This window comes from Manis javanica, chromosome 14 (assembly GCF_040802235.1).
Source record: "Manis javanica isolate MJ-LG chromosome 14, MJ_LKY, whole genome shotgun sequence".
NCBI classification, from domain to species: Eukaryota; Metazoa; Chordata; class Mammalia; order Pholidota; family Manidae; genus Manis; species Manis javanica.
This window is the reverse complement of record NC_133169.1, coordinates 3604817-3623876: the sequence shown is the minus strand read 5'-3', so window position 1 is coordinate 3623876 and position 19060 is coordinate 3604817. Positions and strand designations below refer to the sequence as shown.

The 19060-nt window shown below is 53.1% G+C and overlaps 1 protein-coding gene across 15 annotated transcripts in view; it reads right to left on the bottom strand.

The window, feature by feature from the left end:
• Positions 1-10506: 10506 nt before the first annotated feature.
• RXRG (retinoid X receptor gamma) overlaps positions 10507-19060 on the bottom strand; it is a 142649-nt gene continuing 134095 nt past the window's right edge. For 14 of the 15 annotated variants that reach the window (XM_073221193.1, XM_073221192.1, XM_073221190.1 and 11 more), the window contains 5 exons: positions 18920-19049; positions 17752-17884; positions 16484-16575; positions 15186-15287; positions 10507-10989 (listed from right to left, as the gene is read on the bottom strand). In XM_073221193.1, coding sequence (XP_073077294.1) covers positions 10775-10989; positions 15186-15287; positions 16484-16575; positions 17752-17884; positions 18920-19049 — 672 coding nt within the window. In that variant the 3' untranslated portion in view covers positions 10507-10774. Of the gene's footprint in view, positions 10990-15181; positions 15288-16483; positions 16576-17751; positions 17885-18919; positions 19050-19060 lie in introns of all 15 variants that reach the window. The other variant, XM_037023927.2, reaches the window with a different exon arrangement.

The following is a 19060-nucleotide window of genomic DNA, read 5'->3' as shown; positions in this document are numbered from 1 at the left end:
CCTATGCCTTCTGGTCTCTCTTTCGCTGCACCCATGGTAGCCTCACTGCCCAAATGGTTCTGTGTACATGTGTGTGTGTGCAGGCGCATGTGCATGTGCACATGTGTGTGCATGCATCTCTGTGTGCTTACGTGTGTGTGTGTGTGTGTGCACAGCTCTCCACACGCCCCAGGTAATCGCACCCACAGTAAAATGCAAAGGCCCTGGAAATCACCCAGTTGGGAGGGGTGCTCCAACAGGCATCTCTCCGCCTCCAGGAAGCATGTGTCCAAATCATGGACAACAGCTGGGTATTTTCCAGCTTTGAAAGCTCTTCGAGGAAATTGGAACATGTCTGATCCCATCCTGGACCAAGTTTCAAAATACATTTCTGCAGACAAATCAACTTCCTGGTGCATCACCTGACTCACGGCTACGCCACACTGTCTCCTTCCGTGACTGCCTGCCCCAAATAAGAGATTACCTTCCCATCATTACTGAAAAATTTCCCACTTTGCTTCCAGCTCATTCCACAAACAGGCCTTAGCGATATTAGACATTAGACGGTGCAATTTTGAAAGGAGAAATGTAAGTCACTCTTAAAATATCAGCTAGTCTTTGTTCAGTTTTTATCTTTACACAATTCCAATACTTTCCCCCCTTTTTTACTTATGTGAATCAGTGTTGTGCAGCCCAACCAATGGGCTCCTGCGTCAGCGTCGCTGTTTCTAATTATTGAACATCTAGAAACAGTTCCAGACAACCGCTCAGCCTCACGTTCCCACCACCAAAACCTGGGGGACACAATTCTTGCTTACAAAATGCTGGAGTTAAGGATTGAAAGACAACTTCCATTATAACCTCCTGTTTTCACTCACTCGTAATTGTCCAAAAATCATCTTTTTGCTCCAAATCATTCCATGCTTTGTTTCCACCCTAGGGATGAAATTGCTTGGAAAGTTTGCATTAAAGTGGTTTAGCCAGTTTGGAAGCAGACAGCTTGGGGGAAGAATAGCCTTCCTCAGCTGAAAAACAAATACAGCATATCTCTGGCTGGGGACAACCCCAAAGAGCGGTGCCCTGGTGACACCAGCTCTCTTGCGTGGGTGGTGTCTTTCCAAGGGAGGACGTGTCTCTGAATGGGGCGGAAATTCAGAATTTCAAAAAGAGAAATCATAGGCAGTGAAAGTGTGGGTCTGTGCTTTTTGTCCTACAGTGTAGGGTGGGGGTGAGGGTGGGGAGGGGGCCTTACGTTATCCATAGAAGGCAGGCCGTCCTTTTTCCTTGAGATCCGCTGTCTTTGCTGCAGTAGAGGGGAATGGTGAACGGGCTGTGATTTAAGCTCGGTCGCTCCTGAGTTTGAATTCGGGCTCCGTCCCTTCCCAGCTGGGTGGCACTTGACTTAATTCTGTAACTTCCCTGAGTTTGATATCCTCATCATTAAAAGGGAGTCATGGGGCTTCTCACTCACAGAAGTGTGCAGAAGATAGAAGGAGGAACGTAGACAAGCTCTCCGCCAGGGTCCGGCACACCTGGTACGTGCAGGGAGGGTCCGGGGAGCAGAACGCGGTAGGAGAGGTGACTGCACATTGAACTTGCCGGTCATGTGAACCACTCGGGTCTCTGCCCCCAGTGTCCGTTTGCACCCCTTCTGGTGCCCATGCCTCCTTCTTCCTGCATCTTAGGAGACCAGCCTTCACGTTCTCAGACCCTGTGATTCAGATATTGCTCTTCCTCCAACCATTCCCCCCGACCACAGGTGTATCTGGAACTCACTTCCAACCAATTAGAGGTTTCAAACCCTTGTTTCAGGCTTTTTGCTGGAATAGGGGGGAAGAGAAATGCCCCCCTGCTTTGGCCAGGGTCCAGGGCCTGCGAGCAGGCTGCCTTAGAGCCCTGTAGTCATCCTCAGTGAAGCATGCCAGGAACGACTCTACAGAGAAGAAAGCAGACCTATGGATGGCACATGGAGTCCAGGAGAGACCCCCTGGGTTCCTGGACCCCGTCGTGCCTGCAGCTGGCACAGAAGAGAAGCTCCTCTGGAACAGAAGCTCGAGGCTGCAAGCCCCAGCGGTGGGGTAGAGCCGGTCCTGCCATGGTTGGAACACACACGTTCTCTGCCCTTCACTTGCGGGCAGCTTCAGCCGAGTCCCTTTGCTCTGCCTTCAGGTGCTGGGCAAGAAGGGCCGGCCCCTGTGAGAAGTGGCCACAGAAGTGCCAGCGGCCTGGGCGTTGTGGTTTGAGGGAGACAGAGCGCAGAGGGGCTGAGTTCATCCTTCAGTTTGGGGTAACCGAGGAGAAATTAAGAGCTTGTCTCTCGAGTCAGGCAGACACCTGGCTCCATTACTTGCTGTGTGACCAACGGGCAAGTTTCCCAACCTCTCTGAGCCTCCTGCTCTTCAACTGTAATATGCAGCTGTACTCTTGTTCTCTTCCTAATCTCCCATTTCCACCGTAGCCCCAAAACGAGGGCTTCTGCTCCTCTACGGGAGAAGCACCATTTGCACCGCAGGAGAAGCCCATTCCCAGTGTCCGGGCCTGGGAGAGGGTGGGGGTATCGGGCAGGGCGAATCAGAGCCCCACCACGGCTCTGACAGCTGCGACTCAGGGGGGCCTGTCGCGCTCCCACTCACCACGCCGATGCTTCCACCCTCACTGGGCTCCTGGAGTCTCTTGCTGGATCAATTCCTACAGACGTAGAACAGGAAAATGTTTCTGAGACCTTGGGGCAAAGCAGCTTTCTCCAGTAAGACTCCAGAACTTCCAGCCACAGAGTGGGAAGTGGATAGAGCTGACTGCCTCAGAATCAGAGAATCTGTTCCCGTTAATAAATGGTATTAGATTGGGGGAAGGTACTTATAACCACTATAGCTTTCAAAGGTGTGATATATACAATGTTTAAGGAACTCCTGCCTTAAACAGTTAAGGTCAGTTAAGAGAAGTGGAGAAATACAGTAGAAGGGTGAACAAAGCACATTATGTATTAGGTATTTGCCCCCCAAAAAAGGTGACAATTCCCTCTAGGTCAGGCCTAATTTTTAATTAAGATAAGCAACAAAGCAGGCACTTGAAGATAATTTCCAAATTCTCAGTCAGCCACCTCTTTATTGTCTACGCAACACCGTATCACCCATCACTGAGGTTACCATCCCACGCAGTCCTCTTCTTGAGATGTCTCTTTTTTCTATATCCAAGTAAAACTGGACCCATCCCCAAACCGTTTTTAGGGAGCTCTACCTGCACCTATGTGTCTGCTTCAGAATGTGAGATAGTTATTCCAACACCCCTCTTAGGGTAGAAATGACAGACAGTGATAAAGATCAGTCAAAGTCCCACTGGCCATCTGAGGCTTATTAACCAAGCAGGCCCCTCTCCGCTCCGTAGAAGCTACGATCAACAGCAAGCTGGTCTAAGTTTTGACCCAAAATTTGTCATAGGATCTATACATGCCTTATGTATTCTATTTGCTGCCAAGATGTGAAAGTTATCTTTCTGAGGAAGTTGCATATAAATCTTATCATTTATTTAAGTAAAGGGATAATGGGAACAACTTATGAAGCCTATTGCTTTCCTATGAGAAAGACGCTTTGCGGAACGTTATGGGGGCTTTAGGTCACTAAGGAAAACTCGGTCAAGAGGCCCTCAGGACACTAAACAGGTAAGTTGTGGAATGGGAGATCTGAAGAGGTGAGGAGGACTCTGACAGGAGCTCAGTTTTTCTACTAATAAGAGAAGGGCAATTCAGGGAAGCTCTCACTTGGCATGACACAGCACACTGACGCAATTAGCAATGTGAACTATACACTAAATGCTAGGAAGGATGCGCAGAAACAGGCACTGGTGGTAGCATACATCAGTGCAAACTCTTGGAGAGCAGTCAGAAGTGTGAGTGAAATGTGTACGTGACTACCTGCGGGGAAAGCTGGGGTTCCCATGGCCAGGACCCCTGCCTGAACCTAAACTACTTGGTGATGTAACTGGCCTGCTGCTAGGGCACTGCTTCCACACCTGCAGGCAATAAGCTATTACTGACTGAGTTGCTATACAGAGAGCTCTGCCCCGTGCTCTGGGCAGAGGCAGAGACGAAGGAGGATTACAGACCTGCAGATGCAGATGTAATTCTAGTGCTCGACCTGTCACTGGGAGAACAAGCTGGTAATGAACCCCTTCACCCTCTGAAGGTTCCATTGTCGTTCCTCGGTCTCACTGAATCCACAGTGAACTTGCTCGGGGCTGAAACCCATTAGCAAGACTCGGCCCTACAATTAGGCCAGTTCTGCTCCTGGGATGTGCCCAGAGAAGCTCCTGAGCAGGTCAACATGGGGACCCAGCAAGAACACCTGTGATGCTGAGGCATCATTGGCCCCAGGAGTTCGCAGGGGCACCATGCAGCAAACAGAAGGAACTGGCTAAAGTCACACACAGCATCACTGATGGACCTCAAAGCACAGTACTGCGTAAAACGGAGAATGAACCAAAAGGAAATTGATAGCAAAAAAATAAAAATAAAAATAAAATTCATTCATGTACATTTTTAAAACACACAAAATACTACTATATAATTCCCATTGATGTCACATGTAGAAATAACAAATAGGAAGTGATTTTCAAGAGCTCATGAGAAATCAGAAGCGGGCACTGGGGAGGATTTCAATCTGAGAGAGCAGATCAAGGGGGAAAAGTGAAAGAAGTGCCTTGAATGGTCTGTTCGGCCGTCAGCTGAGAAGGATAAACCCAGTTCTGTTCACCTGGGGTTAAAAACCATCTTTATACCTCCACCATTTTAGAGAACTAAACCCACAGCCACCAGTCAATTAGTAATGCAACGTTGTTAATCTGTTCGTTTCATCCGCCAGTGTCTGGGCTTTCTAAGTAACAGGCTCTTCCCAAGGTTTCTCTGGGCAGTCCCCTGCTCCCGTGGGAAGCCATGGGCTAGAACGCCAGCGAATTTCTGAAAGACGTTATTGATTCAATGAGGTAGAAGGAAACTTGGATCACTTACCCAGAATCTTGGACTTGGCGGAGGAAGGGTCTAGTGACCCGCCCAAGGGCAGCTAGGGAGCCCCCTGCGTGGCTGGGAGGGGGCCCCAGGGCCCTCCGACCCCTGGTCCCCCACCGGCTCCTCCAGGTAACCTGACGGCAGCGTTGCTACTGCTAAGGGCGCTGGCGCCTCGGTCTGCTTTGAACGCCTGTGTCTGGCTCTGCAGACTTGGGAAGGGCCGAAATAGCACGTTTACCCTCTGCTCTACACCGGATCCCCGGCCTTTACAGGAAAAGAACAACAGATTGACTCCCGGAGACAGGGGCCCATTGAAAACACATTCAGTCACCCTCAAAAGTCCCCAGTTCTGCCTACGAGAAAATGGCCAGTGTCGCGTGGGAACATGTGCTGTCGCACCGAGCGCCCCAGGCCTGATGCGGCCTCATCCTGCCGGCGCCCCTGCCCTCGGCCGGCGTCCCCTGCAGCCCGCGGACCCCCGGCCCGGACGGGTTCCCGGCCCCGCGCGGCCCCGGGAGACGCGCGGCCCCTCGGAGTCCTCGTCCTGCGGGAGGCCCGTCCTCAGCCCGTCTCCCCCGCAGTTAAAGCCCCTGTGGGTGGGAATCTGGCCAGGAGCCTGTCTGACCGTCTGGGCGCATTTAAGGGTCATCGTTCAAACAATCGCTCGCTTTCTCTTCCAGCGACCCCGCCGCTCCCCGGCCTGGCGGAAGCCGCTCTCCCAGGAAGGCGGGTGCACCGCCGCGAGCTGGCAGCAGAGGGCGCCCGCGACCAACGCTCTTGGCACCAGGGGTCCCTCTGGGGCTGGGCGGGTCGCTAGCACCCCTGAAGCTGCACTGACCGCTGAGAGCCTCTGGGGGGGCCTGGGCCTGGGCCCAGTCAGTGTGGTCAGAGAGGACTGTGTGCCCAGCACCGTCACGTGGGATATGTCCACGGAGGGGTGAAGGCTGCCCTTCCCTGGCTGGGAAAGGGTTTGGTCGCCAGGTCTACCCCCCGACCCCCCCACCGTCTGGCTTCATTCCCAGCCCGCCTCCCTGCCTGCTGCGGGGAAGGGAGCCTCTTTCCACTGCGCGCCCCCTCCAGACCCCCCAGCGAAGCCCTGTTAATCCCGGACTGGGAGTTTCTCCTGGGAAAAGGCATTATTGGCTCACTGCCTGAAGCCTTGAGATCATTTGGGGGGAAGGGTTCCCCAGAGCCTGAACCCCAGTCTTTTGAATTACGTCAGTTGTGACAAACTATCATTCACCGAGGATGGATCTGATTTTTGGAAGCAGCCAAAAATCGTCCAGGGCCAAATCTATAGACAAACCTATTAAACAGTAGATGGACTAAAGCTGGGGGTGTGCAAGGATGAGCAGGGGGCCTGGTGTGCGGTGGGTTCTGGGCAGGCAGGGCGGGCGTGGGTCTTGGTCATACGGCAGTTGCTGTAGTTACTGTTATTTAATGAGTTTTTAATGTAGGACCATGAGATCATTTTTCTTCAGTGGCCTCCAAACCAGTTCTGAAGACAAATGTAAAAGAGAACCATCCAAAGAAAACATCATTGTGCTAAAGATCTTGAAAATTTCAAAGCTAAATGTGATGTGTTTGCCCAATGTGTTTGCACATTATTAAAAACCACCATTCTTGTTATTTTATATTTTCTCGGTGTATATCCCAATCCTCCATCTGCAGATATTTCTTGGGCACAGAGTATAAAGTTGGCTGAGGACACAGGACCAGAGGTCCTGGACTTGAGGAGACTCGCCCTGCACGGCAGTGAGAGAGGCTGAGTCCCTCCCACTGCCACCACGTGTGTCCGGGGACAGGTCACTGAATCTCCAGTCTCCAGGCCTTGACTTCTTCATCACTGTGATGGACACAAGCCCTCTCCCCTCCCTAGTTCTCCCAGGTGGATTGGCACCACAAACAGTTAGGCACTTTGCAAACTCACAAGTTCTGTAAACAGCATTTCTTACCATTCCTGGGTGCTGGAACCTTCTACTTTTTCCCAATTGTAAGTTCCCCAAAGGCAGAGATGTGCCTCAACTCCTCTGCTCACTGCCCACTGTGCCGTGGAAGAGCCAGTTGGCAGATAGTGGAGACCTTACACCTCCTGTTAACGCTCTGCCCAAGGCCGCTTTTCCGGCTCCTGGACTTGTTCTGGGACTCACTACTGCAGCAGGCTGCCAGCTCTCAGGGCTGAAGCCAAAGGCACCAATCCCAGGAAACAGCCCCTGAATGCCGACTTTGCACTGGGCACTCTGCTCAGAGCTGCTGGAGAGACAGGGTGGAATCGGACATGACCTGTGCCCTCAAGGCGCTACAAGTGAAGTTGATAGTATTGACAGCTAGTCAACTGCGCAAAGCACAGTGTAGATGTGTTTAAAATGGAAGCACAAAATAATGGTAAAATCACAAAGATGAGCGATCAGGAAAAGAAATGAGGATGTGGCATTTGAGCTGGCCTCTTAGGGTCAGTAGGACTCGGATAGGCACAGCCGGCTCGGAGGCTGTGCCGGGCGGAGAGGAGAGCCTGGGCAGAGACAGCGGGCTGCTGCTCAAAGAGACCGACTGGCGCTTTCCTCCTTGGGGCCTGTGGGGCGGAGCTTGGCCGCCCTGCTCAGAGGCCTGCGCTTACCCCAGAACTGATCACCGTAGACCATCACAGCTGACGCGCCCGGTGAAGGGCTCAGACAGGCCATCTGGGCTCATGCTGAGCAGGGAGCAGGGTGACGGGTGACGTTGCTGAGGCTGTCGCACAATTGTCTCATTGATTTCCATATCCACCATCTGGGGAAGGTAGGGCACCACATTTCACCAATGGGGTGTAAACATGGGGGGTGGAGGCTGATTTGTGGGGAACTTGCGGGCTGAAGAATAAATGCGTGGGGAAGCAGTTGCTGTGGGAGGGGCTTTTCTGTGCTGTCCACGAGTTTCTTTTCAGTAAAGGAATCCCATAGAACACATTTGGATTAATAATAATAACCAAAGTCAGCTGAGAGCTCCCCGTGTGCTATGCATAGAGCGTCTCGTGCCGTTCTCTTGGCAAGCCCCTGAGCAGGGACTAGTTCTCCTCCCAGGGCACAAGAGGTTCTCAGAGGTTCTGTCACTTGCCCAAGGTCACTCAGTGATGGGAGAAGAGATGAGTGGAGGCCAGCTGGGCTGACCCAAGATCCTTGCTTATCACAGTGGCACCTCTCTGCACAAGTGCCACCACGTGCTGTGGAACACAGGCTGCAGCTCCAGAACCCTCCCCTGTGCACGGCCTCAGAGCTCACACAGGCGCCTGGGCACCGAGCGAGCACAGATGGGTGAGTGGGGTGGCTTATGTCCACTTTGCTGATGAAGATACAAACTGGAGTAAAAGTGTTAAACCAAAACTAGAAGCCAGAGTTTTTAAATTCCTTATGCAGCACCATGGGTGATCCTAACCAGGCTGTGGCATGGAATGTTCTGGTAATCTCAAAAACTGGAGATTAAGTTCTAACTACAACTCACCTCTCAGAAGAAAATAAAATTTGACTTTTGTCCATTTTCTATGCCAGGCACTATGATAAAAGTCTTGCACATGTCATCTTATATAATCCTCACAGGACTCCTAGGGCACAGGGTAAAATCATCCTATTTTACAGATCTGCTAATTGAGGCTTGGTGAGACGACGCCCATCGTGAACGGCAAAGTCAGGACACAAACTCAGGCATTTTTTGGGCCGAAGCATATGCTCTTATACTGGATTTTATGTATCTCTTAATCTTTTTGTCCTTATAAGGTGGGTGTTATTACCGATGTTTACCACTAAGGGAAGGAAATTAGATCCAGAGAGGTTTAGCAACTTCCCCCAAACACAAAACTGCCTGCTGGCGGAGCCAGGAGCCAGGCTCTGAGTGGCTGGGCCATAATCCAGACTTTGTTCACCCCAAAGCCTTGGGGCCTGGCTCTGGGAGAACCCCACAGACACAGGCTGAGTCCCTCAATTTTGTTACCTGCAGAAGTCAGTCCTGGTAGTACGTGGTCGTGGGACTCAGAAAACGTTAGTCGGCTTAGTGGGACAATCTGCTATCTCCCAAGCTGACTCTTCCTGGTAAGGCCACCTGGAGGAGGACGTTCTCTCTGTTCAGAAGCTTCCGGAAACTACTACGGCAGACTGAACATGCACTCAGTTGCTCATCTGGTGGTATGAGACTGGAAGGCGGTGGCCTCTGGGGCCCCAGGTGTCATGGAGCAGCCCGGGAAGAGCTGCCTGCCCAGCTCCTGCCCAGCTCAGTGGGCTCTGTGGCCGCAGTTCTGCGAGACACACCATCCCGCTGGGCCTTCAGCTCCTGCATTTGGCTCCTGGCGAGAGCTGGGCTTCTCTGAGGCAGGGATCAAAGGTTGGGGTGACACTTGGTTACCACAAATGGGAATCTGCAAGCTACATGTCACCTGCAGGGCAGTTGAATATGTCCAGTGAGTTATGTTAGTGGAGGGAAAAGATCGGTAGGGGGGAGGCACAATTAAATTTTAGTCTCTTCCCGCACCAATCATTTTCATCATAGTCCACAATAAATGCAGATTAAAGGGAAAAAATCAAAATTAAGGTTTTAATTCCATTGTTTCATGTTCAAAGCTAAGGGCTCCCTTAACTTTTCCCAGGAATAAAATCATTTTAATTTCTCCAAAACTGTATGATCACTGATGGATATATTTGGACTGGAGAGTTAGACCTGGGATTTTCTGAAAGGATAAGCTGTTGATGAGGGATGAGGCAACTGTCATCCACAATGCACTTTAGGGGATTATTTCCAGTTATGTAGAACCCAATTCAACACAAACATTTACTGTGTGCCTACTGCATGCCAGACCCTGCCTGGGTCAGTTCTGGTGGCAGAGAAGGTAAGCTGGACTGCCACGTGTGGTTGTTCAGGTTGTACACTCTACAACCCTAGCAGGCACCTCGTAAGTCATAGCACAAATTTGTTTATCTGCCGATGGCAGGAAGGTGACTTGAAGAAGATGGGCTGTACGGGCTGGCTGTGTCATCAGTTAGACACAGTTCCTACCCTCGAGGAGCTCTCTGTTCCAGCAGACAGCAGGGTTCCCAGACCACTAGGTCATCGGCTAGAAGCTGGGGGAGGCGTTCTCTCTTTCCCTTTTAAGAACAGGCTCCGTAGGGTTAGGTAATGATGAAAAACAAATTTGGTGTTCTCTGGTCTTTTTGTTATCGCTGCTCAACGAAAGAAAAATCCATTTCTTTGTTACTACCTCCCACCAATTCCCAGGATCCAAGAATCTTCCCCCATCAAGAGAACATCTTCCCTTGGTCTTATACTGAAATTCTTCCAGTCGGGACAAGGTGATCTGTACTCATTATTCTTAGGAAGAAACACAAAACGAGAAGCCCAGGATGACTGAGTGTCTGTCCCCAGTCTCTCAGGGGCTGCCCCGGGGTAAAGCTGGCTGTGCCCCACTTGGACTCGGGGTATCTAACTGTAGGACTCATTGTTTCAGGGCACCAGCCCCCACCGCTGGGGTAACTCCCTTGCAGCACAAAACACACCCCATGCTCCAAGCAGTGCCAACATCATATATATTTATTATTCATTCCTTTGCTTTCCATGGCAAGTGAAAAAATAATTTAAACCAATTATATGTACAGAGGCTTGGTTAGTTTTCCCAAGAACTTCCAGAAAGATCCCTGGCCCCTTAAATAGCAAAGAAAGGTTACCTTTAATGTCTGTACAAAACTCCACCTATAAAAGTCTCATGTGTAGAAAGGTTTCTTTATTGTAAGCATGACATTTTGGGAACAGGAAGGGGTCAGGGTGGGGGGTGGAGGATCATGTGCGCGGCGGGGGTCCACCCGCACCGGCCCAGGGCGCCTCCTGGCGGAGGCCGGCTGCAGGCTCAGGTGATCTGCAGCGGGGTCTCCAGCATCTCCATGAGGAAGGTGTCGATGGGCGTGTCCCCGATGAGCTTGAAGAAGAACAGGTGCTCCAGGCACTTGAGGCCGATGGAGCGCAGGGCCGGGAGGCGCAGCAGCAGCTTGGCGAACCTGCGGGAAGCCGAGGCCCGTTAGGCAGCGGGGCTGGCAGCTCGTTTGCTCTCCAGCGCCCCGCGATGGAAGGGAGGGCCCGGGAGGGAGGCGTGGGGGGAGGGGGGCGGGAGAGACGGAGCCGCGCGCTCCGCAGCGGGTGGAGGGCAGGTTGGGCTCCTCGCGGGCGCAGGCCGGCCCTGCGACTGGAGGATCTTCACCCCGGGACCACGTGCAGGCAGTGCCGCAGCGCCGCCTCCAGCCGGGCGCCTTCCACCCTCCGTGCCCGGCTTCCGCGGACCCCGACGGGGCGCCAGGACGGTGGGCCGCGCCGTCTGAGCCCCCTCGGCGCCGGATGCGTGCGCTCCGCAGCTGCAGAGCCTGTGCCTTGGGTCGGCAAGGAGTAGCTGCACACAGCAGCCCCACTGCGTGGGAGACGGTGCACGCAAGCGCGCTCACACGCACACAGACTCACGTGTGTGCGCATGCCCTCGCCACGGTCACTCACCTGCACAGTCTCACCCATGTATGCACACACATACATGTGCCTCACACGTATGCACACACCCTCACCCAGTCACACACAGCCTCATGTGTATGTGCACACTGACTACTGTCACGTGCCCTCGCAGCCTCTCACGTGTGTGCACACACCACGATCACTCATGCATACACACTCAGCCTCACACATATGCACAGCCCTCACCAGGGCCACACACACGTGCCTCACTCATGTGTGCATACATCCTCATCATAACACACGCCCACGTGCACATGCACACCCACTGCTCCTACAGTACACACTGTATGCACACGCGTGCTCATGCACACCCTCACACACAGAGCCTCATGCACACACACATGTGCCTATACACTCACACATTCTGAGCTCTCAGATGCACTCATACACATGCATGTGCTCACACACCCTCACACACACGTATACACACACACATTCTTCTATAACTAAGGACCTTGGTTGTAAGGTTCACCAAGGAAGAGGTCAGCGCACAAAGACTCACCTCACGTCAGCAGAGCCTTCCCAGGCCCCACAATCTGCCGCATTTCCCTGCCTGCTTTCTGGCCCCTCTCCGACCCTCAAAATCTTTTTGCCAATATAAATTTCATACATAATATTATTCTAGGTAACTGGAAATCAAGTAACCTCACTCACCACTCCCAATAAGAAGTTCAGGAACCCAAACTGCATCAGACACTATGGCCTTAAATCAGAGATGTCTGGTCAGGCTGGACCTTCAGTAGGAGTCACAGCATAATTTTACACGAAGGTTTCAAATTGGAATTGTAATACTCCTTGAAAATGAATGTTCTTCTATATTTATGCCACAGGAAGTTTTAAGGAAATGGGGTGTCAGAAAATAAAGTGGCACCATCTAAAAAGGTAGGAGTTACTTCTCTCTCTGGAAAAATTAAAGAGCTACACATAGACCAACACAAACCTTCGAAAAACCTTCGGTTGTAAGGCCTGGGTGCCCCGAATGGTGTCGCCAAACAGGAAGAGGCGGTTACCAAAGAGTGAGGAGGCTGAGCCTCTAGCCGTGGCTCAGCCATGAAAGAGACGCATGGAAATTAGGCAAAGGAAATGGCTGCTCTAGAAAGTGCAAAGTTGGGCTGAGATTAACTCTGAACATGTATTCTGTTCACTCCAAAAACGCCCACGTTTTACAATATGTGAAATGCTACACACGCCATAATTCCGATTTCTTTGAGGAACTGAGGTCGGGACCACAGAAACAGGCGCGCCGGGAACAACCCCGGGGGCCGCGGGGGCCGCTGCTCTCCTCGCCCGGGGGTGTGGCGGCCCCAGGCTGGGAAGGCACCTGCTGTGTGTGTGAGAGAGAGAAGTGCCCCAAGCGCTTCCCCTCCTGCCTTCTCGGCTTTCGGGCTGCAGCCCGCGCCACTGGCCCCGAGGTGTACTTCTAAGAGTCTCCACAGGGTGGCAGCGCCCACCGCCAAGAAAACGGCCCTGGCCTGCCCCTGCCCGGGTCCCTTCCAACCAGGTCCTGCAAACCAGGGGGGACCGGCTCTCAGCACTCTTACCTACCTGGGTGGGCCACGTGACATCCCTGATAGAGTGCTCAGCCTCAGGGTGGTCACCCTCCGTCCAGGCTGCGCTGGACACACCCAAGGGACACGCAGGCGGCAGCCTCCACCCCGTCCTTGACCTCCCAGGCTCTGCGTCATCCAGGCCACAAGCTTGGCATCGCTCCCCAGCGCCTGGAGGCAGCCCCCTCCCCAGGACACTGGGCAAGTTCCAAAGATTTTCAAGCGACAGACAGCAGAAGCAGCCTGAACGTCAGTGACAGGGCAGCCACCACATGAGGGTATTTCCACCCTGTGAGACATCGGACAGTCATGCAAACTGATCAGCCTTACTTTTCGGTATCTGGTGAAGTGCCTAAGTGGCTAAGGGGGGAAACTAATGCGCCGATCTGTACGCCTTCATACCTGTAGCACACCCTGCTGCGTACGCATGCGCTGATACACGTGGTACTGGAAAGAAATATATTCCCCCAGAATGTACGACTTTCATTACCTGCTTTATTTTTTAGATATTTTCCTACCAAAGCATGCTCTGCTTTTATAATGAGGGAAAGAAGAGTTTTTGTACTTGTTTTTAGACAGAAGAACCGTACGACCTGGAGCCAATTACAGGAAGAGGATGGGTATGAGCCTCCTTATTCGTAAGACCCTGCACACTGTATGTTCCCAAGGAACTCGTGTCTAACACCGTCTCGGAGCTGGCAGGTTTGGTAGGAATGGCCCAAGGTGGGGTTTTCAGTTGGCTGCCATGGGCCAGAGGTGAGCTGAGGCCGGCGGCCAGGCCCCCAGGTGGGTAGGGCTCTTTCCACCTCATCTGCGCAGGAATGGAGGAGACTGCCTGGCATGGAGGCCACAGCCCGTTCTCCCTTCTCCCTCGGCGCCCAGCTCACACGGTCTCATCTCCCTGTGCCAGTGGGCCACACGACTCAGCTTAGCCAAGAGGAGCCGGTGAAGGGCTGAGGGACCTTTCCTGTCCAGGCCTGGCCCACAGAGCCCCAGCCCAGGGCCCCTCCACCACCTCCCCTTCCACTACCGGGATGCAAGAGACCCTGTGACTCTGGGACACGTGGGGCCCCAGGAAGGAGGGAGGCTGGGCCCCTGAGGGTGTGGAAGAGAGCCCCTCTCTGAACTGACTGTCCACCTACAGCTGATCGGTGAGCAAGAAATCTACTGTGTTCAGCTGCCACCCTTTGGGAGGCCTGCTACCCCAACCTGCTCTCCCCAATACACAAGGCCCGCACGTTTATTGTACCAAAGGGCAAAACCCTCCCCCTCGGATTTATTCACAGCCTTTGCTAAATACAAAGCTCAGCCTCTTCTGGACAATTGCTAGATACCGGTTTGTTACCCAGAAAAGGCGGCTTCACGGGGGACTAGAAGTCATTAGTGAGAATGGGGAGCATGAAAAATTAATCATAAAAACGAAACCAATGTCTTGAAGGCAGTTTTTTCAAGTTTCACTTTCCATTTTCTGTGAGACCTGAGGATCATATCCTCTCTTTTTAACCAGAGTTAGCAAAGAGGATTTGGGGGGACACCTGAGGAAAGTATCTCCTTAAGACTCAGGAATATCTGTCCTGGCAGATGGCCTCAGAGACCTTCTCACCAGCATCTTCCCCTTCAGGTGAGGAGCCCACAGCCAGATCCACAACTTTGCCAGGGGGCCACAGGGTAGGCATCCTGAGGCCCAGAGGCTGCCTCTCGTGGCCACACAGCCTGTGGCTCCTACGGCACGATTTCCTTGGGGGCAGAGTGGAAAGTGCCATCGCACAGGAAAGCACGACTCTCTGAAATCAGACAGACCTGGGCTCCCACCCCAGCTCCACCACACGGCAGCACGGGGACCTTCCCCTTTCTGAACCTCGCTGCCTCGTTAGAAGGTGGACAGGTAACGAGACCCACATCATTTGGTCATCTGCTCGTTCGTTCAGCATTTAGAGCTGTATCCTACTTGTCAGGCGCCACTCTGGGCCTCGGTGCTCGAGTGGTGAACGGTGAACAAGACGGACAAGACCTCTGGCTTCGTGGTGCCAGCATTTCAGTGGCTTTCTGCTTTTTGTGGAGATTAACTAACACTTGAAAAATTCTAGACAATGCGCAGTGGTGAGAAAACGGCGGCCCTTCACTGCCATTCTCCGCACCCCCTCACCTGCCTGGCTGCTCCGGATACTTCTGCTTGGTGTAGGCCTCCAGGGTGGCATAGACCTTCTCGCGCAGCGTCTCCACCTCGGCAGGGTTGGACAGACCCTTGGCATCTGAGAAAGGAGCCTGGTTTAGCATCTGGTGACAAACCTCAGGCGGACCCCTTAAACAGAGTCTGTCCCCACTCACTGCCCCAAAAGTCACCAGACGCACGTCAGAAGGGGAACACTGTGAAATACACGAAGCCAGTCCTTTGTGCTTCCCTTTCTGTGCCCAGTCCTCCCAGTAAGCTGTAGGAGCAAACATTCGAAGCTCCAGTAAAAGACCAAGGGGACCTGGGTCAGCACTACTGACTCAAGGGAAGAGCGTCTTGTGTTATACGGGCTGTTCTAGAAGTAATACATCCACACATCACTGCGTGCCTACCATGGGCTGGATGTGGTCTGGATGGCGAGATGGGTATGAAAAACGGATTGACCCATGACCTGCAGCCACTAACTAACCACCTGATTCTGGAGAGGAGGCGCGCGCACGCACGTGATTCTGAGCGCTCGTCTTCCCGGCCCCCGGGGCACCCCTTCTGGGTCTCTGCCTGCTGCCCACTGCCCTTCCTCAGGCCCCTTTCCTGGCTCTTCCTTTTCTTCCCCACTGCTCCGTGTTGGCATGGCCCCCTGCTCAGCCCTCTGCCCTCCTCTCCGCCTCCCTGTGCACCTCCCAGGTGAGCTCACACCTGTCTTAGAGCCGTGCGTGCCAGGGATAGGCGGGCGGCGCTCAGACGTACATCTCTGGCCCTGGCTTCTCCTCTGAACTCCAGACTCACATAAACAGTTGCTTCATAGGCAGCTACTCTTGAATGTCTAATTATCCAGCTCAGATTTTAATGTCTAAAGACAAAGTCCTGATTTCTATCCCCCCACCCTTAGAACCCCCATCTCAGTTAAGTGAAAATTCCATTTTTCCAATTGTTCAGGAAAACAGAACAAAACCCCCCGAGAATTATATTTAACACCTCTCTTTCTTTTCCACCCTATATATATCCACCAGCAAAACCCACTAGCTTTACCTAAAAATACATGCAGAATCTGACCCTCCTTTGCCACCTCCTTCACCACCACCCTAGGTGACTGGCATCTGCACCACCTGCCCCCAGCAAGTACCCTCTACACCCACAAGACTTTTCAAGATGGCCTGAGGAGCAGGGGCTGAGGACTGACTCCGCCTCCCATCTCCTCTGCCTCTGCGGGCGAGAGCACCTGAGATCCCTGGCACCCTGGAGGCCACCATGGAGGCAGCCTCACTGTGCGGTCACCTGGGTTAAACAGCACGATGGCCCGCAGGCAGCCCAGCTCCGACTTGTCCATCTGCATGTCTTTCATTTTGGAGACCAGCTCAGTCAGGACTCTGTCCAAGTAAACAGGGGCAGGTGATGGGAACATCGTGAGCAGCAGGCCAAGGGCTGATGAATAAATACAACCGATACCGATCACGTACCCACCCCATTTCCCAGATGATGCACCAGGTACTAGGGACACAAAGACGAACAGGATGCAGGCCCTCATCTCAAGGAGCTTACAGTTTAATCAAAGAAACGGATATGGAAACAGCACAGGCGACACAAAGCCAGTAAGCGCCGTGAGCCAAGGGCACAGCAATGCGGAGCAGGGAGCAGGGAGCTCTAAGTGGGGGGGGGTCTGGAAGGGCCACCTAGGGGATCTGGAAATTAGCAGAAATGCAACAGCAAAGCAAGGTGTGTTGCACATCTAGCGGGACACAGCAGGGCCAGCGATCAGTGACAGGTAGAAATCTCCAGGCATCATGTGAAGGGGTCAGTCCACAGAAGCCATGTCTCCATGGAATACATGGGGAAGGGCAGGGAAGGAGTGGAGACGTCCTGGGTGTGTGTGTGCACACAGCCTGGAGGCCCATCTGTGATGGGGCTGGAAAGGGGTTGTGGGTCCCTGGCCTGGGACAGAGACACCATTTCAACTTTGGGCTCCTCCTTACCAGTTCTCCATCCTCCCCAAGTCACGCGTTCTATTCGCTTCATGCGTCTCTGCACATAGCAGAGCTCACCCTCCCTTGAGCATCACTTCAGGGGCAGAATCCCAGGCTGAGGCTGTCGCTGCCTGACTGAGGTGGACCTGCTCCTGCTGCAAACCTGCCCCAGAGATCCTGCTGCAAAGTCCAGCTGAACCTGGACTGCTTGAGTCAGACCCTTACCCCCTGTCCCCACCCCAGCCCTGGAGGACAAGCAGGTCAACCTCCCCAGCTGCTCTTACTGGGTAATATCACTGATCCAGGATTTTCTCTGGAAACCCTAAGGACACCAGGCTCTCCATCTGCCCAGCAACTGTGCTGGTCTCTGACTGGCTCTATCTCACGGTATCAACCTTTCTTTTAATCCCTCTCTCATTTCCCAGGTTTATGTCCTCTTATGCTGAATGGTCTCTGCTTCCTGCCACATGCAGCTGTTTAGGCCACCCAGCCTACGTCCCAGCACCCCACAGGTGCACACGCACATATGCATGCATGTACACACACATGTCCACACACGCACTGGGAGCAGATGAAAGCCACCTGTCAAAGATGGAGCCGACCCCAGCACTGTGGGCACTGCTCCGGTGGACGTGCAAACCCGTGGCCAGGAGGATGCCGTCCTGCACAGAAACCGAGCGGTGGGAGAAGGAGGCGATCAGCAGCTCATTCCACCCTGCAAGGGCAAGAAGGAGGCTTTGAGGGAAAACTGGCCACATTCTAGCTTCACTGATAATCATCCGAGGCAGGTCTGATTATTCCCAGGCAAAAAAACAGAATCAGAAATCCAGGGAGGGTAAAGCTGATTCCAGGCAGCACAGCTACTTGGTGAAGAAACAAAGGACAGGACGGGGACCCCCTTACAGCAGCTCTGCACCCCCAGACTCCTCAGTGCAGCCGGCAGGGCAGCTTGAGCACAGGACGCTCCCCCCACCCTGTCAATCAACAAATATGCGGGCGTCACAGTCACCACGTGAGCCGCACGGTGGCCAAGGTGAGCACACCCTGCCTTCTGCCCCCAGGGCCGGACAACCTAGTTTTGTTCCACTGGCACTGCCCAGCAGCCCAGCGCCGAGCCTTCCACTGCTCCCTGCTTGTTCATCAGCTAACAAGGAGGAAGGGAGGGGACCGGCTCCCAGTCTCAGCCTGTCTTCACGGCCTTTTCCGCTGGCTCAGGACAGAGAACACAGGGCCCGAGTCCGCCGCACGTGTTCCAGAAATGGGAGTCAGGAGCACGTACAGTACATACACTCTCAAAACGCAAGGGACCCTGGCGTCCATCTAGGGTGAGCCTGAGCAAAAATCTCCGGCTTCTCTTGTCTCCCCTGTGAAATGGGAAGATCTGTTTTCCAGTTTCCTAACAATAATGAAACACAGCTTCAGACTGGCCTAGATAAAGATGATTTAGCGTCTTTGGGATGTGCACACGGATGACCAAGCCATGGTGAAATGTCACGGAGAAAGAGTCACGCCTCCATTAACAAACGGTGTTTCATTCGGGAATGAGAGGTTTGGGGATGGCCACCCAAACTTAAGAACCTACAAATATTAGAAAAAAGAGCGAGTTTGAAAGGGTTATCCTGTCACCAAAATGGTTCACAGCCTGGGTGGCTGACGGCCCCATCAGGTTACCCGTTGAGGGTCCCAAGAGTACGTCCAGATGGCAGCCCGCGTGGTTGTGCCAAGAAGAAGGAAACTCTGATACCCTTACCTGCCCGGAGCAGAATGACCTGGTCCTCCAGGGTGAGGTCAGAGAAGTGGGGGATGCGCTTGGCCCATTCAACAAGAGTGAAAAGCTGCTTATCGGCCGCATGGCATATATTGGTGACAGGGTCGTTTGTCTAAAAAAGAA